We start from the raw sequence: 22,257 nt of genomic DNA on the forward strand, positions 1-22,257 counted from the left end.
GGGACGGAGGCGGAGGCTCGGGACGGCCTGTCGCTGGAGGGGGGACTCCCCCCATCCCCAACGCATTACCCATCCAAGAGGAACCCCTCAACCCAACCGTGCATCTGCAGCCGGTCCAGTTGGGAATTTAGGAATTGGTACTGTTCACTGCCCGGGACTTGCCGCCGGCACCGCTCCAGGATCCCCCCTATCGCAGCCGACAGGGGCTCGCTGGGGACCACCCCTCAACACCCTCCAGCCTTTTGCTAGAGCCTGCACCACTGTGCGAGTTTGAGGAGGAACATGAAGGTAAGTAAGGTGGGGTCAAGGTCTAGGAGGAGCGGGAGAGGGCGGGAGAGGAAGCTGACACGGTGGGGAGTTTGGGTGGGAGAGAGTGGGTTGGCCTGGGGTGAGGGAGGAGGAGAGAAGAAGGGTTTGAACCGAAGCTGCGTTTCAGGGGGACCCAGTGAGTCCATAGCCTCAAACTGGGATGTGGTGGAGATCCCTGTAGGGGCATGGGCAGTGGGGAGAGACAGAATTCCAACAAGGACTGGAAGAAGGGCTCGCCATTGTCTGGTGAGCCTGCTGGGGACCCCTGAGTGCACCAGATCGGCAGGCCCCAGTGGAGGTCTTCCTGTCCCTCCCCTCGGCTCCTGGCAGGGTTGCAGCACCTCCGCCTGACCAGCCCAGAGGACTCTAAGGAAGTACTTCTGCCTAGGGCAGTTGCGCCCTGGCCCAACTGCCCCAGCCCTGCCCCATGGCTGTTCACCTTCCTCCTGGCATCACAGGTGGGCTGGCCAGGTGAAAGCCGCTGGCAGGTGGGCCTGGCTGTCGAGGATAGCCCAGATCTGGGAGTACTGCCTGTGGGGAGCCTCCCCGACGTGGTGCCTGAGGGGACACTGCTCAACATGGTGCTGAGGAGGATGCATCGGCCCCGAAGCTGCTCCTACCAGCTGCTGCTGGAGCATCGGCGCCCCAGCCGCATCCAGGGGCTTCGCTGGGTGAGTGAGAACCCATCGCCTGCCTCGACCTGGGCCAGGCACCATGGCAGGAGGGCTCCTGGATTGGTAACGCGGGCATGCTGCTGGTGGCCCAGCTTGCTCTGGGGGTGGAGAGTGGTTCTGCAGGGGTGAACAGTGGGTAGGGAAGCTTGGCAGCAGTGTGCATGCACGTCTCATGCAGCTGCAATGTTGTCTCCATGTGCATGTGGTCACCAAGTGCCCCCATTCGTACATGGGGGGCAGAGGAAAGAACTTTGTCATTGTCACCTCTGTGTGCTAGGCATCAAGTTAGGTGCTTGTGTGTTTTCTCAAGGTGGGAGTGGGAGGTATGTGTGAAGTGCTGGGGCCGGGTCAAGTGAGGGGTGAGGTCAGCTTTGTTACTATTCTTGATGTGTCACCTTGGCAACATTCGCCTTAGTGAACAACTGAACTGCACTGATTCTGCTTTGTGATCTGCTGTGATATGGTCATGGGGACACTGCTTGGCATCTGGCTTTGGAGTCTCAGGGGAGAATTCTGGGAAAGTTTGCAGAACCTGAGATGACTGGAGCTCCCTTTGCTAGCGAACAATGAACAACGTCTCTGGAGTTGAAAGCATGAAGGCAAAGAGGGGTGAGGGGGGAGAGAATGGTGGGACTGGGGAGGGGGCAGGGTAATGGCTGGAGGATCCAAATCATCAGAGAAGCTGGGACAAGGCTTCTGCTCTCCCCACCCACCCTTGACTTAGTAGAGTAACCTCACTTGAGATTCAGTGTCTATCTTGTGTGCCCACTGTTGGGATTCTGGGAGGGTGCTTGGATAAAGGGGTGGAAGGAAAGCAGGAGCAAGTGGCAAACTTGGGTGAGCAAAGGCTCTTATCGCCAGATCCCTTTGAGTACAACGACTGCCACCTTTTCTCTCCTTCCTTCTACCCTGCCCAATCCCCATCTATAGTTACCAAAATATGAGGCTGGGTATGAGGCCCCCAAGATAAGGGACAGCAGGAATGGAGACGAGAATCTGGGAGTCAGTCCCCAGCTCCTCCCCCAACCCCTCTGTACCTGAGTCTTTCTGATAAGGGGCCTCTTGGGCTTGGGTCCTACCCAAAATGGGGCTCTGGAGGGGCCAGGGGAGCCTGTCCCTTCTGGGTTAAGCCACCACCCCGACTCTCTGGGTCACTGCCGGTAGCTACTGCTTGGAGCCAGTGGGCTGGAACCCTCCCTCCCTCCTTCCCTCTCAGGCTATAATTACTTGTGCATTTCCTGTCCCCTTCCCAGCTTGTAGAGACAAGGTGGGGGATGGCGGGAGGTCAGGTGTCAAGACAGTGAGGTCACTGGAGGATCCCCTGGGACCCAAAGTCTGGGAGGTGGGGTGGAGGAGGCCATCTGGTTGTCTCCTGACCCCCCTGAGTCCCCCCACCTCGGAACTTGAAGGGCTGGCATGTGAGGAAGGCCGGAAGGGTGGGAGTGAGGATTGCTGGACTGTGAATGGGGTCAAAGGCACAGAAACAAGGCCCCTCCCTGCCAGGTGGGAGAGCAAATGGGGGTTGGTAATTAGAGCAAACTTAGATTTTTAAGGCTAGGGGCAGGCGGCCATACCCTCTTCTGGTGACATCTCTGGGGAATGGGGTTGAGGGTTGTGGTTTCAGCCATTGCGCCTGTGCTTAAGAAGTCCTGGGTACCTGAAGCTGCACCTCTTGTAATGCTTTTGGCCCATGAAGAGCTCACATGAGGGAACAAGTGCCCGGCAGGGAATGTGTGCATACTTGCCTATGTGCATGGAGGGTAAAAGATGGATATCATAAGGCAGTAGAGCCCAGAGTCCCAGGAGGAAAGTGCCGGTGGTTACTCAGGCCATACTTGCTCTCAGAAAGCCAAGAGGAAAATCCATCAGCCTTCTGAGGTCTGAAGAGAGCTTTTTTGGTTCCTATCTAGACCAGGATAAGAGAAAACAAAAGTAGATTACAGCAAGAGGGCTCGAGGTTAGATACAGAAAGGACTTACCAGCAATGGCAATGGTGACACAGGAATGGGATAGAAGAACTTCTTCTTTGGAAAATATGAGGGAAGGATGAGATCTTGTTTGATGTCTGTGTACTAACAGAGGAGTCAATTTGACTTGAGGCAGGGGCAAGATCAGGGTGACCTCTTATGGGTTCCAGAAGCTCAGGGAAGCATGGGATGCTGCTCTTTGAGCTTCATTGTTGGGAGAGGTGGCCCATTTCTTTAACTCAGAAAGCCTGCTTTCATCCTACCTGTCCAAATAATAGTGGTAGCTAATACTTACTTAGCACTTATGTCCCAGGTGCTATTATAAGAGTTTGATCTTTATCACATCACATAATCCTCACAACAGCCCCATGAGACAGATATGAATGTCATCCTCCCCATTTTAGAGATGAATAATCAGAAGCACAGAGAGGTTGACAGGCCCAGAGTTACACAGCTGAAAGAGACAAAGTGGGGCTTTGAGGGTAGGCAGTCTGGCGGTAGAGCCCCAGCACATAACCACCACTGTGCACGTCTCTTGCTGTGGATAGTGATGCTGTCACCCCAAGGCATCACCCCACCCCATGCACCCTTCCCCTGTCCCACCGCTCACAGCCCTGGCCTGAGACCTCAGCCTTGACCCAAGGGAACTGGTCTGACGGGTCCCCACGTGGCTCTCTGGCTCTGTGCCTGCTTCCCAGCACAGCTTTGACACTCAGCGACAAGGCAGGGTGGGTGGGGCTGGCCACAGCGCCGGTGCCAGAGGAGTTAGCACCAACTGTTCCACCCTGGGCCCTTCTTATCCAGGAATGAGAGGAGGAAGTGGGCGAGAGCCTTCACCCCAACCCTTATCAGCCACTCGAATCTAACTGAGAACCCCTGAGAAGTCCCTGATCAGGGACTGCTGGGGCAGCATTTCTTGCACTGAATCCAGACACTAGGCTTCTATCATGAAATAATTTGGTTTGATCAAGTTACTTAATATTGACTAAGCAGTTACTGGGAGCCAGCCACTGTGCTATTATTGACTCATTTGATCCTCGTAATAACCCTGTGGGGCAGGTACTAGTATTATCATCAACCCCATTTTACAGATGAGGAAACCAGAGCACAGAGAGGTTATGACTAGCCACACAACGAACAAGGAATGAGAGAACCAGGATTTGAACCCAGGCTTCTGGCTCCTGAGCCCACACACTGACCACCACCCCCGAGTAGCACCCACCCCACCCCCATCTCCTCTGATTTGGAGATCCCCCAAGTACGTGAACATTTAGGGGTCCGAGGAGGGTTGGCTATGATAAGAAACCTATTTCTTTTGTTTAACATGAGGGTGGACACCACGGGAGATGGTAGGGCCTTGTGGTTAAGAGTGGGGGCTTTGGAATCAGGCACAGTGTGAATCCTAGTGCCCCTATCTACCAACGGTCAGGGCAAGTTACATAACGTCTAAGCCTCCTTTTCTCTAGCTGTGAAATAGGATACAAATACCTACTTCCAGGGTCAGAACTGGCATCAGAGTTATTCAGTAGAACCTTACATTTCTAAGTAGTCGTGCAACTCTGGGTGAGTGACTTCACTTCTTGGAGTTTCTGCTTTCCATGGTGAAATGCGGGGGGGGGGGGTGCCTTGGGGTCCCTTCCTCGGAACTGGCGGGCCAGGACCCCCATGACTTGAGCCTCGTGCTCATCCCTTGGGGTAAGACAGGAGATGGTCCGAGCAACGCCTGCTGCTGGGGCAGGGGGGTGAGGGGTGGGGAGGGGTGCTGACCAGCTGGGTTACATGACCTGGCACCTCCCCTCCCCACTGTGCCCTCGGGGGTCAGAATAACACCAGGAAGGGAATCCAGGTTGGACCCTGGGTTGTGGGCACCAGAGGGAGCTGGGTCAGGGACTGGGGCCACCTGGGCATTTTGACATGAACAACAAGTCATTAACATTCAGGCACTGTTTGTCCCGACACAGGGGCCTGGCTGGGTAGCATTCCTGCCCTTCCTCCCTTCCCCGGCTCCTCCTCCTCCTCATTTCCTGTCATTAAAGTCTCCAGGGCCCTGTGTCTGGCCAGGGGCTGGGCCCCGTGACCCGGACAGGGAGACCCTTGGGACACCTAGTACCTTCCGCCCAGCCGGGGCCCAGGCGCCGAGGCACGCCAGGCCTGGGGGCCCTGCCTGGGTACACAGCCGGGAGATGCCTGGCCCAGGCCTGGAGGCGCCCCAGCTCCCCAGCCGGGTCCTTTTCAGGGACAGAGGGTAGGTGGGAAAGCTGGAGAGATTGTTGGTAAGAGGAAGGGGCAAGGAAGAGAAAATGGGCAGGTGAGACTAAGACTGTGTGTATATCTGGGTAGCAACTTGAGTGTCTCCAGGGCTGTCTGGCGGTCCCGAGTATGAGTTACGCAGGGTCCTTGACGTTGAGACTTTGTTTCCTTGTAAGTCCAAGGGGACAGACAATACCTGTCCTGCCTATAGCACTTCTGATCCTACTACACGAGAGAGCAGAAGAAATCACGGAGGTGGGCTTTCTTTGTAAACTGTGGTGTCCTGCCCTGGGAGGACTCAAAGAGGGCAAGGCCTCCTGTCCAGACACCCACAAATTCCAGTTTTCAAGGGGCAGGAAAAGAAGGGTCGTGAGGGCAACGTCCTGGGCATACGCAGTCCAGCAGCCCTGGATGGTGAGCTCCATCCCAAGGGCAGGGAGACCATGTCAACCAATGTTACTCCGACAAACCCTGTCTTCCTGAGCCTAAGCCTCGTGCTTCCAAGGGCTTACTCATTTTCCAGGGTTATGGACCAGCAACATCTCGGGGTGGAAAGGAGTATTTCAGCCTGTGGCCCCACCTGAGGCTTCGCAAAGGAGTGAGAGCTGACATGTGCATAGAACTATAGAATTATGTGCCAGGCAGTGTTGTTGTTGCTATTATTTTAAGAAAGTGAATATTTATTTAGAATGGCAATTGAAATCACAACAAATTATAAATTTTAGAAAGCTGACAAATAGCACAGACATCGTGAAGTTCTAATATTATGTTTTTATTAATTAACTGGCACACTCCTAAAACACTTTTTCTTACATTTTTGGCTGCATACTCTTTGCCTTTTAATTCAACACTGATTTTGGAATAGAATTGACTGTAGAGCTATTAGAAAGATACCAAGATCTAAATTATTTATAGCTTAGAAATATTTTAGCCTCACACATTGTTATTCATTAACATCATATAATTTTTAGGATCATTGTCAAAATGGGGAAACATCTAGTAAGTTTTTTTTTCCATATTAGCCATCATATTTCAGCACATATGATTATTGTGAGGTAGTTAATGTTAAATATTACATATCCTCATTGTAGTGGTTTCCTATGGGTTTTATAATGTTTTATCATATTTTCAAATCTGTTCATATGATTCTTTTAAGTAATTTAGTTTCATATAATCAAAGAATCTGTTCATACTTTTGCTCAAAATTTTTCTTTTCTTATATTACGACTTTCAGTATTTATCTAAAATTTTTTGTTGCAATTCACTGCTGAGCATCCGAATGATTTCTTTTGATGTTATTGCACATCCCTATTGTTTTATTTTATATTGCATTTTTAGCTGAATTTTCCCTCAGTTTTTAATAAATAAATTTTTAAATGGCAGATGAAGGTGCCCTTTAAACATGCCCAAGTCAAGAATCTTTAATTTATCACTTGTTTTATTAAACATTCCAAATCATCTTTCCAAATTGCAATTTAAATAGCACATTTAAACTTTATCAACATTTTAAAAACTTATTAATTTGAAATAATTTCAAACTACCAGGACAGTTGCACAAATAATACAAACACATCCCCATCCCCCATATACCCAAATCCACCATTTTTAACATTTCCAACCTTTGCCATATTATTCTATCAATCTATCAGTATCTATTTGCTGAACATTTGAGAGCAGGTTGCACCCATCATACTCCTTGAACACATAATACTTCCATGTACATTTCTTACAAACAAGCATATTCACTTATGTAATCATCTTAAGTGCAGTTCAAGACATATAACATTGATACACAGGTTACATTCTATATTCCAATTTTTCTTATGTCCCGATAATGTCCTTTTGAGCCTTTTCTCATCCATTCTTAAATCCCACTCAGTATCATGTATTACGTTTGTCATTATCTCTTTAGTTTATCTTTTTTTTTTTTTAAACTGTGGAGACATATATATGACATAAATCTTCCCCTCCCACACCCTCCCAAGCATTCCATTCCGTGGGATTGATCACATTCACAGAGTTGCAGTGCCCTCCCCATCACCCATTACTAGAATTTTCCTTTCACCCAAAACAGAAACCTTATACTGATTTTGCGTTAACTTCCCATTGCCTACAACCCCATCCTTTGTAACCTGTAATCTACTTTGTGTCTCTATGAGTTTGTATATTCTCTGATATTTTCTTTGTGGCTACCATGGGGCTTAGATTTAATAGCTAAATCTCTAACGATCTCATTTGCTTTGATACCAACTTAATACATAACTATGTTCCTATACCCTTCCGTCTCCCCACCTTTAGTAGTTCTTCTCAGAAATTACATATTTATTCATTATGAGTCCCAAACCATTGATTTGTCATTACATTTTATGCATTTGCCTTTTTAGAGCCTGTAGTAAGTAAAAAGTGGCATTACAAATAAAAAACACAATAGTACTTGGTATTTATATTTACCCATGTCATTCTCTCTAGCTGAGACTTATTTCTTCATGTGGCTTCAGTCAATTGTCTAGTGTCCTTTCCTTTCAACCTCAAAACTCTCTTTAGCATTTCTTGTCTGGCCAGTCAAGTGGCTTTTGTTTATCTGGGTATGTCTTAATCCCTCCCTCATTTTTGAAAGTTTTGCCAGATATCGAATTCATGGTTGGCGATTTTTTGCGTTCAGCACTTTAAATATGTCTTCTGGCCTCCTTCTTGCCTCTGTGGTTTCCGATGAGAAATTGGTACTTAATCTTATTGATGCTCCCGTATACACAATATGTTGCCTCTCTCTTGTGGCTTTCACAATTGTCTATCTTTGGCTTTCAACAGTTTGGTTGTAACATGGTGTGGTATGCGTCTATTTGTGTTTTTCCTGTTTGAAGATTGTTGAGTGTTTGGGTATGTATATTCATGTCTTTTATTAAATTTGGGATGTTCTTAACCATTATTTCTTTGAATATTCTTTCTGCCCCTTTCTCTCTTTCTTCTCCTTCTGGGAGAATAAGTAAATTGGTACACTTGATGGTGTCCTCAGGCTCTGTTCACTTTTCTTCATTCTTTCTTCTTCCTGATCCTCAGACTGCATGATTTCAATTGCCTTATCTGCAGATTCTGTGAATCTTTCTTCTGCCAGCTCCAATCTGCTGTGGAACCCCTCTAGGCAATTTTTAATTTCTGTTATTATGGTCTTCAGTTCTGTTTGGTTCCCTTTCATAATTTCCATCTCTCTATTGATATCCATCTGTGTTCATCTTTCATTGTCCTGATTTTCTCTGGTTCTTCATACATGTTTTCCTTTAGCTTTTTGAGTATATTTAGGACCATTTTGAAAAAGTCTTTTCTGGAATGCCCCAGGTCTGGGCCTCCTCACTGATGGTTTCTAATGCTTTAATCTTCTCCTTTACCCGAACCATCACTTCCTGTTTCTTTGTATGTTTTGTGATCTTTTGTTGAAGCCTGGACATTTTGATATTTTAGTGTGCTGTCACTGGAATTTAGACTCTGAAGTGTCTGTTTCTTAAGCTTGTATCCAACTAGTGTTATGATAGAGTTTTCCTTGAATGCTAGGAGCTAACAACAACAACTAAAAGATTAAAAGAAAACACCTTTCCCAGTCTTTGCAGATTGACTAGTGTGAGTGCTCTCTTCAGAATTTAGAGAATAGTTCCAGGTCAAAGAATAGAGGCCTCCCTGATCCTTTCTGTGCATGCATCTTGTCTTGGGCATGTACCTGTGGCCCTAGGAATTCCCCTGTTTACACCATTTTGAATGTCCCTTATTTCTTAGGAAATAATCTCCTCATGGTCCTGGCCCTGCACTGTGTGTCCTATAGCCAGCAATCCCCGGCCCCAGGCAATATGACTTGACAGCTCTCCCACGGCCTTCTGTAGGAGAGCTGGGTGAGCTGCCTTCTCCATGCTGGGCAAGTTCTGGGACAGTGAGTCCCTCAGGCCACCACCGGACAGATTGGGCCAGACAAACACACTCCCAGTATGTGCACAAGGGTTACTCTGCTCCCTCTGGACCCAGGAGCAGGGATCCACCCTGGGAGCCTGGGCCAGCCGGGCCAGCCGAGCCAGCGAGGGGTGAGGGAAGGGCCAGCCAGGGTGCCACAAGAGCCTACTCTTTTAAGTAGCCTTTTCCTTTGTTGGTTGCTTGCCCTGTTACTGCAATCCTTTAACTGTTTTCCAGAGCTTTGAGAAAGATGTTTCTGTTCAGTTCTTGCTGGTTGCTCAATGCTTCTGTGTGGGGATGGAACCCTGCAGCTTCTCATTCTACCGTCTTGATTGGGGTGGGGCCTCCAGGCAGTGTTTTCAGCATATGATATATATTCATTCATTTAGTCCTTCCAAAAGCCTATGAATAGGTATTAAGGTTTTCATCATCTCCATTTCATAGATAAGGAACCTGAGGCAGGGAGAGGATAAGTCATTTATTTGTTTGAGGTCACATCACTGGTAAATGGCGGAGCAAGGATTTGAATCCAGGATTCTGCCTCTGGGGTTTGTATTTTTAACTAGCAGCCTGAACCGAGGCCCACAGAGGGCAGGAGATTTACCCCCGTCTTGTGGGTGGGGACAGGAGTTGACTTGGGATCAGGCCTTGCAACCCCAGCCCTGGAGCAGGTGTTCCCGGGCCTTCTGAGCCTGTCACTGGTCCTCTAATTCTTGTCTCGCGTTCTCATTCTCTTCAAGCTCCACAGCCCTTTCCCTAAATAAGTGTGCTTTCCTGGGATCCTGGGTAAGCAGAGCAGGGATGTCGGGGTTCTCATCCTGTGGAGGTGCAGTGCTTGGGCTGGAAGGAAAGGTCTGCCGTGATGGCAGGGTGGGGAAGATGTGGATGCCTAGTGCTCAGGGGTGTTGGGGAGTGGGAAGGGGTGGGAGTGATGTGGGGGTGTGGAGGGGTTGGGTGGGTCTAAAAAGCCGGACTTGAAGACCTTGCACTGAAGTGCGCACTCTCGCCCCCCTGCCCTCAGACACCACTCACGGACAGTGAGGAGTCCCTGGATTTTGGTGTGAGCCTGGAGCAGGTACCGGCCAGGGAGGGGTGGAGCTGGGAGGGGAGCCAGTGGTTCGTGGTCTCAACTGGCCATGCCCTCTTCCCTCCAAGGCCTCCACCGAGCGGGTGCTCAGGGCTGGGAAGCAGCTGCACCGACATCTCCTGGCCACCTGCCCAAACCTCATCCGAGACCGCAAGTACCACCTTAGGCTCTATCGGTGAGTGAAGCCCCTACCGGCCTCCTCACCCACCTGTACCAGCCTCTCTCCTTCCCCGCCTGTTCCAGGCATCTGAGGCTAGCCCTGCTTCTAGCAAAGAATTGGGCTTGGTTCTCGGAAGGTGCCTTTCTGATGGTGAGCTCTCCTGCTGTTTGACTCTGTCTCCTGTCTGCTGTCCTGTAGGCAGTGCTCCTCTGGCCGGGAGCTGGTGGATGGCCTCTTGGCCCTGGGGCTTGGAGTCCACTCCCGGAGCCAAGCCGTGGGAATCTGCCAGGTGCTGCTGGATGAAGGTGCCCTCTGCCATGGTGAGCCCGAGCCCGGAGTGGGACTGGACGGGCCGTCCCGGGAAGCTGGGGTCAGTGGGGGGAGCTGAGGGGGTTGGCCTTGCAGTGGGGCCTCAAACCCACACGTCCTCAATTTCCCCTCCACCCCCCTCCATGCCCGGGCCTCTGCCCCACAGTGAAACACGACTGGACCTTCCAGGACCGAGATGCCCAATTCTACCGTTTCGCCGGCCCAGAGCCGGAGCCCGCAGGAGTCCACGAGCTGGAGGAGGAGTTGGTTGAGGCTATGGCCCTGCTCTCCCAACGGGGGCCTGATGCCCTGCTCACAGTGGCACTTCGAAAGCCGTGAGTTGGGAGCTCTGCACCCCCAATCCCAGCTCCTGCAGAGCGTTAGGGTTCCATGGTTCCTCAGATTCGCCTCTGAGGGGATCCCTCACTTCTCACCGAAGAAAATCACTTGACTGGCCCAGAGGACCTGAGCTCTAGGCCGCATTCACGATGGACTGGCTGAGTGATCTCGAGCCACCCCTCCTCCTCACTGGGCCTGCTTCCTCCTCCGTAATTAAGGGAGCTGGGCCGCATGATCCCTGGGGACCCTTTCCACTTGGAGATGCAGTAGTGGCTGCAAGAGGGTGGGCTTTGGAACCCACAGGCAGATCTGGGGTCAAATTCCAGCTGTCAGTTACTGTGGTTGACCTTGGGCCTCTCCGTGCCGGCTTCCTCTTCTGCAGGACGAGTTTAGCAATGCCCGCAGAGTTGCTGTGAGGACAAGATGGGACAGTGCAGGGAAAGTGTTGGCACAGCGTCTGGCACATAGTGCACGCTCTCGAAAGCTTGGGAACAGTCATTTGGAGGCACCAGGCCCGGGGTTTGGGGCTGACATGGTTCCCCCTGCCTGGCCCCAGGTCCGCGACTCACTATTTACTTCCCGTCCCTCCTCTAATTGTCCCTCCCTGTGTCTGCAGCCCTGGTCAGCGCACAGACGAGGAGCTGGACCTCATCTTTGAGGAGCTGCTGCACATCAAGGCCGTGGCCCATCTCTCCAACTCGGTCAGGCCCCTGCCTTTCCCGTTTCTGCACTGCCCAGCCCTGCTCCTTCCCCTTCCCCAGGGATCCCCCCTCACTATGGCCCTCCCTGAGGACGCAACCACTGGGCTGGAAAATAGTTCCCTCCCCTTCTGCCTTTGGCTTGAAAATTTCAGTCTAATTTCTTACCATCCATGTCTGAAAATCCTCCGCCCCTCTCAGCCCTTTTCCCATTCCCTTTATCTCTGTGACCCTTGACCTAGCCACGTCTTTGCCCCCAAGTGCTTGTGTCTTGGACCTAAGCTCCTCCCCCCCAACCTGGCACTGTCTACTTGAATTTGCCCCCACTGACCCTCCTCTTGCCTCCCCACAGGTGAAGCGGGAATTAGCAGCAGTTCTGCTCTTTGAACCACACAGCAAGGCAGGGACCGTGTGTAAGTCGGGGAGGAGCAGGAAGCCCAGCTAAAGGGGCCTGGGCCTGGGCAGAGGAGCGGAGAAGCTGCAGGGTCTGATCTGTGCTTCTCTCAGTGTTCAGCCAGGGAGACAAGGGCACCTCGTGGTACATTATCTGGAAGGGGTCCGTCAACGTGGTGACCCATGGCAAGGTGACTTCTCCCTACCCCCCCATCTCCCCTCCTGGGTCCCCCTGGCCGTGGGCAGGGACTTTGCCAGACCCGAGGCTGCTGATCTCCCACGTTGCCTTCTGTTTTGGTGGTTCCTCCTGCCCTGACTGAGTCCTGGTCGCAGGGGCTGGTGACCACACTGCACGAGGGTGACGACTTCGGACAGCTGGCGCTGGTGAACGATGCGCCCCGGGCAGCCACCATCATTCTGCGAGAAGACAACTGTCATTTCCTCCGGGTGGACAAGCAGGACTTCAACCGCATCATCAAGGTGCCACTGCTGGGGCTGGGGAGGGCACAAACACTGACCAGAGAAGTGATAAGCGGCCGGGGGGAGCCTAGAGAGAGCCTGTAGGGAGCAGGGAACAGTAAGAGATGGAGAAGAAAGCTCAGCCATGGCAGCCAGTGGTGGGGACCACAGCCCCGGGTGTGTGTGAGGAGGAGAAGGTCTGGGGCATGCTGAGGAGGTTGAGTGAGGCCAGTGAACTCAGGACATAGCTGGTGTGGGAGACCAAGGGAAGGGGAGGGGTTGCATGGCGGGTGAGGGGCTAGGGTGCAGCAGGAGGTGGCTTCACAGACAGTGGGCTCCAGGGAGGGAGGACAGGGAAGGGGAGGCTGCAGGAGGGCTCAGGCTGCATGATGGGTCCCTGGGGATGGTGTGAGGGGCTGGCAGGGGGCAGATCCAAAGTTGTGGTGTTGAACGGGGTGGGGGAAGGAGTCACAGAGGGCTTGGGTATGTCGAGCATCAGGTGTGGCTGATTCTCCAGGATGTGGAAGCAAAGACCATGAGGCTGGAAGAGCATGGCAAAGTGGTGTTGGTGCTGGAGAGAACCTCTCAGGGTGCCGGCTCTTCTCGCCCCCCAACCCCAGGCAGGAACCGGTAACACACCCACCTGCCCCTTCTCCATACCCGCCCTCCTGCCCACCTCCTCTCCTTCCACTTTGCAGTCTCTGCTGCCTCCCCCCATGTTGAACTCCTGCCCTCTGGCTACCTGTGGGTGGAGCAGCATCCAGGGACTGGGATGTGCCCCTGAGTCAGCCTCTCTGCCCTCCAGGTGGGACAGGGCTGGCAAATGAGGAAGAGTCATGGGATCGATTGTGCATGTCTGCCCTGGGTAGGGGTGTGGGGAGAAGCGGTACAACGGCTATGGATTGGCCATTTCTGCCAGGTATACGGTGATGTCTGGCACCCCAGAGAAGATCCTAGAACTGCTGCTGGAGGCCATGCGGCCTGATTCCAGTGCTCATGACCCAACAGGTAGGGGCAGGAGACGCCCTGCCTGCTCTTATTCTCACGTTCCTGCCTGCACTGACTCATCAGGTGGTCAGCGCATGTGGGAGAGGGCCAAGCATGCCCTGACTTCATCGGGCCTTCCTACCTGTGCACTTGGCTTGGCTGGGGATCACCATCCCGGGGCCTGGGTCCAATGGGACTCGGGGGCTGGGCTGCCCCAGCTGTGCACGTACCTATGCTCGGTACAACTTGGCATCTGAAGCATCCTCCTGTTGCCCCTCCCTTGCCCTGCAGAGACATTCCTCAGCGACTTCCTCCTGACCCACAGCGTCTTCATGCCCAGTGCCCAGCTCTGCGCTGCCCTACTGCACCAATATCCTTCCAGCCTCAGGGCCATGTGCATGGGTGGTGGGTGGGTCGAGGGGAGGAGCAGAGAGGCAGGGCAGAGTGGGGGGCCCAGCCGAACCCTCTGATGTACCAGCCTTGTGCTTGTTCATGGGCCCTGGGCTTCTTGCCCCTCTTTTGCCTGCAGGGTGGTGGGTGGCCTCGGTTGGATGTGGGGGTCTCCTTAACTGCTGCCCACCTTCCATGCGGAGCCCGCAGGAGGCAGTGAGCAGGAGCGCAGCTCCTACATCTGCAACAAGCGGCAGCAGATCCTGCGGCTGGTTGGCCAGTGGGTGACCCTGTCCGGCCCTGTGCTCTACGCCGACCCTGTGGCCACCAGCTTCCTCCAGGTACCTGCAGGGGAGGCAGGGCTGGCCTGGGAGGCTGGGGCGGACGCAGCCACGGCCATCTTAGTGACTCTCGGCTCCTCACAGAAACTCTCTGACCTGGTGAGCAGGGATTCCCGGCTCAGCCCCCTGCTGCGGGAGCAGGGGCCCGACAGGCGGCGACTCCACAGGTGATATATTTGGCTCTGAGCTACATGGTCATGTCTGGGACGTGCGGGGTGACAGGGTGTGGGAGCATGAGCTCTGGAGTCAAATCCCTGCCTGTAAGTCCAGGCTGTACACTTACAGCACGGCGTGACCCCTCCGGGCTGTGGGACCCCATCGGGAGGGTTCCCCAAGTCCCTGCTCCCTCAGCACGTGGGAGGATGCCCTGCCCTCAGGATGCACAGTAGCGGCTGCGAGGGCTCCTGTTTCATTAGTATGTTCTCATTTATTTCAATTATTTGTTCTTGTCAATTCCCCACCAGATGTTCACCCTCTTGGCCCGGGATTGCCCATTCTCCTACACCATGCAGTAATTCATTTGCTGTTCTCCTGCCCTGAGTGCACCTGCTGTTCTCACTTCCTCCTCCTGCCCGTATTTATGGCTGGGTACCCTCAGAGCCAGTTGCTGCCAGCCCCACCCAGTACCTTTCCTGACATTCCCATGGGGGCAGCTGAGCGTCAGGGAGGGTCACGCACTTGCCCGAAACAGCGCCTAGTCTGAAACCCCCGGTCCACTGCTTCCTTGAGCTCTTTGGCCCTCCCCTGTTGGCCTGGGAACGTCACAGAATCAGGGTCCAGAGCCGGGTTTCCAGCCCCGTTCTGTGGCTCTCTGTGGTGTTTGGCAGGCGGTGCTCACCCCCGAGCTTGTGGGGAAGGCAGAGTGGAATCCGGAGCCCGGTTACCTCCCTGCCTCTAACCCTGCGGACGCTGCCTGCTCCCCGGGGATGCCTGGCTTCCACTCTCACCTCCCTTCTCACTTGCTCCACAGGTTGGAAAACGGCTGTGGGAATGCGTCTCCTCAGATGAAGGTGTCCGCCCTGCCCCACTGCTGCCGTCCCCCAGCTTCTTCCCTTCACGACTCCTGGGGCTGCACAGCCCTGTCTTCAGCCCTGCCCAGGGGGCTCGCAGTGGGAGGGTTCCCATCGTGGGGGTGTGGAGCCCTTGCTGCACGTGGCTCTGGGAAAGCTCGGAGGGGTTCCCAGGGGCTGGTGCTGTGAGAGCCCAGAGGAAGCCAGAGAAGCCTGGGTCAGGGGAGCAAAGGGGCAGGCAGGGATGAGAAGGTGTGCCTGGAGTGAGACGTGGGTGAAACTGGTGGGAGAAAAGCCTAGAAAGGTAGGCTGGGACTGGTTTGGGGGTGTGCTGCATTGGGAATAAAATTCAGACTCCTTGCCTTGGCCTGCCAGGGGCCAGCTGCCTCTCTCACCTCCTCTGTCCCACCGCCTCCTCTCTTGGACCCCCACCGGCTCCTTCTCTTCTATAGGCGAAGCTTTTTCCCACCCTAGGGGCTTTGCACTTATCTCATCCCCCACCCTCTGAGCTTTCTGTCCCTGCCCTTTGCCTGACTGGATCCTTCTCACAGTTCTAATCTCAGCCGAAGTGTTGGGTTCTCAGACAGCCTCCTCTCCCCTGGCCTGCCATCCAGAGCTCCCTGTCCTCCACAGTGTCCTCCTTGATTTCCTTCAAAGCATTATTGACACGTGGAATTATTCTCTTTGTTTATTTGTCTACTTGCTTATTGTCTGCTATTTTCTGCCACATCCCAGCACAATGCCGGCTTGCTGAGCAAGGCTCGTTGACCCGCTTCCCCAGCGTGCCCACGCTGCCTGGCATGTGGCTGATGCTCAGGGGCCAGATGTGACTCGCCCTTGTATGCTGAGCTCTGTGCTGGGTGCCGATGATGCGGCTGTGGGCTGGGAAAGCCACCCTGTCCTTGTGGGGCTGACAGCCATCAAGGGACAGAGCCATTAAAACAATCTCACAACGTATAATGACAAAGACAGGTGTCTTGGAGAGCAGGGAAGGGGAGAGCTGGCACATCGTGCAGGTTCAGGGAAAGCATCCCCAGGGAGCTGACAGGTACTGGATGGGAGCCTCAAGGACGAAGAGAAGGACTGAAAGCAGGTAGCTCACACCCGCCTGGGAGGGAAGGGGCTGGCCCTAGAGGAGCCCTGGGGGAGGCAGAGTGACAGCGGGCACCAGGCAGGCTGGAGAGGCGGGTAGGGCCCCGGTAAGGGCTGTGCTGAGGGGTTTGGCCTTTGTCTTAACAGCCGGGCCAACCATTGAAGGGTTTTGCGCCAAGGATTGACACGATCTCATTTGTGTTTTGAATAGGGCAGCTAAAGAGCCTGGACTTGATCCAGCCGACAATGATGGCCATTGAAGCTGTTAGGAAGCTTCATCTGGCTCTGGTCAGACATATTGGAGGAGGGGGCCGGAGGCACCTGAGGAGGAGACGGGAGAACAGTTGGGCTATTGTAGGAGAAAAGGAGGGGGGCCGTGCGTGTTGGTGTGGGGAGGGTAGGAGATCATTCCAAAGAATACTCCAGAACCAGATGACAGGCTGGGAGGAGGAGAGAATTGGGGAGGGTGAGAGGAGGGGGTCTAATGGATGGATTGGGTCTGGGGTGACAGATCACAGCTGTGGAAGGATCTAGGAGGCGCTGGATGCTGAAGCTCGGCGGAGAGTTCAGCCCTGGTGGTTGAGTTCAGAGGGTCCTTTGCATGCAGGGAGTGTGTGAGGAGGGGGCTGTGAGTTGCTCAGAGGAGCGCTAAGGCAGAGCAAGTCACCGAGTCTGCACCCAGAGGACCTACCACCTTCAGTATCAGAGTCGGAAAGGCCCACCAGGGAGCCTGTGTTACAGAGGCCTTTGCCCAGCGGCCCCCTCAGCAGGGGCTCCGCTGTGTGGAGGCCCACTGGTAGCGTCCGTGAGGCCTGAGAGGGTCATTGACAAAGCAGATTGTTGGTGGATTAGAGCCCAGAGGGAGGGAGGGGAAGGTTAGGGTTCTAGCTCTGCCCCTTAGCAGCTGTGTGGCCTTGGGCCTGTTGCTTAAATTCTCTGAGCCCCATTTATCTCACCCATAAAATGGGAATAATACTTTTGTCAAAGGGCTATTGTGAATATTTAGATACTCAGAACAATGCCTGGCACACAGCAGATGGTCTGAAGGAGGAAAAGGAAGGGAAAACCAAGGTCAACAGCTGAGGTGTCTTCATACTAGGAGAGCTCTGGGCCTGCTTGGCAGAGGGGGTGCACACACCGAGCCCCACCCTCACACCTGTTCTGTCTCTTCTCCAGGTGCTTTACCTGGGCTCTGGTTCGTGTGGCAGTGTGTGTGTGCGTGCGGGTCCCCTACCCCCAGTGACAAAGGACCCCCTTCCCTCCCTGCCTGCCCTCCTCTGGTGTCCCCTGGGCCTTACTTCCTTTCCTTCTCAGGCCTGGAACGTGCCTGTTTGGCTCCCCAGCCAGGACGAGCCCCTCCCCAGCAGCACCTGTGCCATCCGAGTTGGGGACAAAGGTTGGTGGCCTGAGCCGGTGGGGCACAGCCCGACATCTGTCCCCTGCTGTTTCCGTGTGTCCCTGGCCTCGGTGTTACTGGTCCGAGGCGGTAGGCTGAACTTCCTCGGATCTCTGTTCCAGGCTCCGGGCAGACTCTGCCACCTGTGCCCCCTGTCCTGGGCTTCAGGGCCTGCCCACCCCACTCTGGGCAGTTCTCCACCCAGGCTTCTTAGCACCCTTCCCGCCTCCCCGGGATCCGTCCCTCCCACTGCTGCCATTGCTGCCCTCTCCCTCCCGGGGCGGGGAAGACGAGGCAGTCCCCTCCCACAGCTCAGCCCGGTCCTGCCCCTTCTCCAGTCCCCTATGAAATCTGCCAGCCGGACCACTCGGTGCTGACCTTGCAGCTGCCTGTGACAGCCTCGGTGAGAGAGGTGATGGCAGCGTTGGCGCAGGAGGACAGCTGGACCAAGGGGCAGGTGCTGGTGAAGGTCAATTCTGCAGGTGGTGAGTTGTGTCTCTGGGTCGGGCGGCCCCAAGGGAGGGTGCCCAGCTCCCTTCTTGAAGATCGTTGTCATTGTTATCTTCATCTTTATCATCCTCATCGATGTTAGTGAATGGTTGGCACATATGGGAGGTTTATTACGTCCATTCAAGATGCTTTACATGTAGTGGTTAGGAGCATGAACTCTAGAGCTTGCTGCCTGGGTTTGATACGAGCCCTTTTCTCACTAGCTCGGTGTCCTGGGGCAAGGTACTTTATCTGTGCTCCATTTCATCATCTGTAAGATGGGCATAATAAAAGTACCTACCTCATAGAGGGACTGTGAGGATCAAATGAATTAGCATGTTAGAGTATTCAGGTGTCTGGTGGCACATAGCACTACATTAGCACTAGCTGTTACTGTTATTATCATTTATTATTATATATGATATATGATCATCTGTATCAATATATATGATGTATATTCATAATATTATTTTTATGTATTCATTTAATCCTAAGAACAATCTATGTGATAAGTTACCTTTATCCTATTTCCAGACAAGGAAACTGAAGCTCAAGGGGATTAAGCAATTTCCCCAAGCTCACACAGTGGGCCGATAGCGTCATTCATTTAGTCAGTCAACAGATATTTTTCAGGCCAGCTAGGGGCAGGCACTGGGTTGTGAGCTAGAGGGACCATGACAGATAAATAGATGAGCTTGATGGTTAAGAGCATAGACTGTGGAATTCTAGACCGTGTTGGAATCCCAGTCCCACTGCTTGCTAGTGCTGTGCAATCCAGGGCAAGTGGCTTAACCTCTCTGAGCCTTGGTTTCCTCATCTGTGAAATAAGCACTATAAAGGTGCCCATCTCACAGCTAATCAAGCAGATAAGGTGTGAAAGCACTCAGCATGGGGCCTGGCACAAAGTAAGTGCTCAGAGTATGGCAACTCTGATGATCTTTAAGACCTGCCCTCAGGGAACTTGGGACATTCAAAACCACTGTTCTCTGTGGAGGGTGCAGCTCAGTCCTGACAGCGGGATCCCAGGATAGGCAGGAACTGGAGGCATTCAGAGAATAATGGCAAGGGGTGGGACCAAGAAAAGAAAAGGCTGTCTCCTGTCAGGAAGTGAGGACAGACATGAGGTCATTCGTACCCTGTGTGCTGTGGAAAGCACTGCCCTCTGGTGGCAACGTGGTGAATTGCAGTTGCCCAAAGTCGCTATTTTTTGAGACCCTACTGCATGCCAGGCACGGTTTATAATACTGATCTTCAGACTGCTTTGATCTATACCCGAGTCAGTAACTAATATTTTATTACAAACCCCAACTATGTGTATATTTGTTTATAAATCATATATATATATATACACACACCACCTCACTAATATTTATCTAATTATGAAGCTACACAAAAAATAGAAATGCAAATCAGATAAGAAAAATAAATAGAAGAGCTAATATGTTTTTATGGACACATGGTCTCGTGTACCTTACTTTGGCCTAGAGACTGGGATCTAAAACATGACTAAAAACACACAGTCCACGAGGAGCTGATGGCAATCAACACCAATACTTACGTAAGGCATTTTCCGATTTTCAAAGGGCTTTTATATGCATCATGTACTTACAGCCATTATTTCTGTAAATTATATCATCGGATTTGTGAAGCAGCCTGGGCAAGTCATATTGTCTCCATTTTACAAAGGAGGAAACTGAGGCTCAGGGAGGTTTTCGCCTTGCCCGAGGTCTGACTGTCTCACAAAGAATCCCTTGACCTCCTCCTTAGGGTTCTGCCCTGGCAGTGTGGATGTCTGGGCACGTGCGTCTGTGCATTTAGAGCAACTGCCTGGGACTCCAGCCCCGTGATCGGGGGAAGGGGCCCCCAGCCTCGCACACAGGGCCTCCACCCTGGCCACAGGCTGGTCCCTGGCCCCACCCAGCACAGCCTCTGCTTGTCTTTGCAGATGCCATTGGCCTGCAGCCAGATGCCCGTGGCGTGGCCACATCCCTGGGGCTCAATGAGCGGCTCTTTGTTGTCAGCCCACAGGAAGTGCACAAGCTGGTAGGGACCAGGCAGAGTGCCAGGGTCTGGGGAGGAACTTTGTTCTGGGAATGGCAGGGGAGGCAGGGCGGGCGCGAAGAGAGTCACAGGGAGAAGAGGAGGTGCCTGGCTCTGAGTGTCTTAGGGGGAAGAGGAAGGAGTGGGCCTCAGGTGATGGGGGGAGTCAAGAGGTTTTTTGTGGGGAGGCATAGCCCTTTTTGGGAGCTCCCAAGGAGAAAGAGGAGGATCTGCCCTAGTTAGGGTCTCCCCCGGGGACAGGAACACTGCAGAAAGGCGTCCCAGTATCTGGGAACTGCCAGGAAGACACCTCCTTGGGAATTCCCATCCTCCAGCTGCTAACAGCCCCTTGAGGCCGTGCCCTTCCCTCCCCATCAACACTCCTCTTACCAGAAACAGTCTCTGCCCGACACCCTCTACCCCCCACCTCGTGCCTTACTCCTCAGGCACCCCCTGAGCGCTCTCCCACCTGCAGACCCCACACCCCGAGCAGCTGGGGCCCACTGTGGGCTCTGCCGAGGGGCTGGACCTGGTGAGCGCCAAGGACCTGGCGGGCCAGCTGACGGACCACGACTGGAACCTCTTCAACAGCATCCACCAGGTACTGGAGCCCCCTGCGCTGGGGGCAGAGCTGAGAGGAGGGGGGCAGGTGGCGGGAGGGGGGGGCATCCGGCCCAGCAAGCCCCATAACTCTCCTGCCCCCTAGGTGGAGCTGATCCACTTCGTGCTGGGCCCCCAGCACCTGCGGGATGTCACCACCGCCAACCTGGAGCGCTTCATGCGTCGCTTCAACGAGCTGCAGTACTGGGTGGCCACGGAGCTGTGTCTCTGCCCCGTGCCCGGCCCGCGGGCCCAGCTGCTCAGGAAGTTCATCAAGCTGGCGGCCCAGTGGGTGCCTGTCGGGAGGGGGTGGGAGTGAGGTAGCGGCCAGAGTCCTGGGGCCCCTTTTCTTAATTCCCCTTCCCTGCTCAGCACTTTGCAAAATCTCTGGGCCCCCTGGAACTTCTGCCTCCTGTCCCCATGGTGCCTGCACTCCTGCTGGGCCCCAGGCCTGGCTGCTGTCTGGGGGTGGGGCTCGGTGCATGTGGCTGTATCCCCTAAGGGTCTCTGGGTCTTCTCGCAGCCTCAAGGAACAAAAGAATCTCAATTCCTTCTTTGCTGTCATGTTTGGCCTCAGCAACTCAGCCATTAGCCGCCTGGCCCACACCTGGGAGGTAGGCGTGCTCTGGTATGGGGGTGCCAGGGCCTCCCCACACCCCAGGTCCTAAGCTCAGGCCCGTCCCCCTCCGGGGAGTCCTGGCTGGAGGTGGGGCTCCCATCCCAGAGCTGCGGCCGCTCCATCTGCCTCTCCCTCTCCTTCCGCAGCGGCTGCCCCACAAAGTCCGGAAGCTGTACTCTGCCCTTGAAAGGCTGTTGGTGAGTGCTGGCCTCGGCTTGGTCCCCTAGGTACCTTGACTGCGGGTCCCATCTGCCCCTCTACCTGTCCTTGAGCACTTCAGGGTTCCCAACCCTTGCCCGGGGCCTAATTGCCTCTGGTGTGTGAGTCTGAGGAGCTGGCTGAAGTATGGGGAGGGTTAGCACTATGATGGAGGTTGCATAGTATATTATATCTCTCAGTCGGGAGGGCCGTGGGGGGGGGGGCATGTGCTGTGGGTATGAGACCCTGCGTGAAGACCAGGACAGAGCACACCGGGGTGTGTGACCCTGCAGTCTGAGGTGCCAGGGGAACATCTGGGGGACACCTGTCCTGTCCTGGCACCAAGCACCCACCGTGCACCAGGGCCTGTCAGGCCAGAGGATGAGGAAAGAGCTGGGGGGCTGAACCCTCCATCCCCAGACATTTTTTAGGGTTTTGCAGATTTTGACTGCATTCAGGAGTGAACCAGAGTGGCATTTCTTTTATCAGCACAGCTCTCATAGCCCTTGAGAAGAGA

General features: G+C 53.8%; 1 protein-coding gene across 3 annotated transcripts in view; it reads left to right on the top strand.

Moving 5' to 3' along the window:
* RAPGEF3 (Rap guanine nucleotide exchange factor 3) overlaps positions 1–22,257 on the top strand; it is a 25,833-nt gene continuing 3,576 nt past the window's right edge. The window contains exons 1-23 of one of the 3 annotated variants that reach the window (XM_037846528.1): positions 1–288; positions 768–980; positions 10,155–10,208; positions 10,289–10,395; positions 10,579–10,700; positions 10,856–11,024; positions 11,645–11,729; positions 12,079–12,139; positions 12,234–12,310; positions 12,453–12,599; positions 13,096–13,208; positions 13,498–13,586; positions 13,857–13,935; positions 14,146–14,296; positions 14,381–14,463; positions 15,267–15,306; positions 17,713–17,794; positions 18,133–18,279; positions 20,229–20,326; positions 20,799–20,924; positions 21,030–21,211; positions 21,447–21,537; positions 21,689–21,739. In XM_037846528.1, coding sequence (XP_037702456.1) covers positions 283–288; positions 768–980; positions 10,155–10,208; positions 10,289–10,395; positions 10,579–10,700; positions 10,856–11,024; positions 11,645–11,729; positions 12,079–12,139; positions 12,234–12,310; positions 12,453–12,599; positions 13,096–13,208; positions 13,498–13,586; positions 13,857–13,935; positions 14,146–14,296; positions 14,381–14,463; positions 15,267–15,306; positions 17,713–17,794; positions 18,133–18,279; positions 20,229–20,326; positions 20,799–20,924; positions 21,030–21,211; positions 21,447–21,537; positions 21,689–21,739 — 2,373 coding nt within the window. In that variant the 5' untranslated portion in view covers positions 1–282. Of the gene's footprint in view, positions 289–639; positions 981–10,154; positions 10,209–10,288; positions 10,396–10,578; positions 10,701–10,855; positions 11,025–11,644; positions 11,730–12,078; positions 12,140–12,233; positions 12,311–12,452; positions 12,600–13,095; positions 13,209–13,497; positions 13,587–13,856; positions 13,936–14,145; positions 14,297–14,380; positions 14,464–15,266; positions 15,307–17,712; positions 17,795–18,132; positions 18,280–20,228; positions 20,327–20,798; positions 20,925–21,029; positions 21,212–21,446; positions 21,538–21,688; positions 21,740–22,257 lie in introns of those variants that run through there. The other 2 variants (XM_037846529.1, XM_037846531.1) reach the window with 2 other exon arrangements.

Source organism: Choloepus didactylus, chromosome 8 (genome assembly GCF_015220235.1).
Source record: "Choloepus didactylus isolate mChoDid1 chromosome 8, mChoDid1.pri, whole genome shotgun sequence".
Taxonomy (NCBI): Eukaryota; Metazoa; Chordata; class Mammalia; order Pilosa; family Megalonychidae; genus Choloepus; species Choloepus didactylus.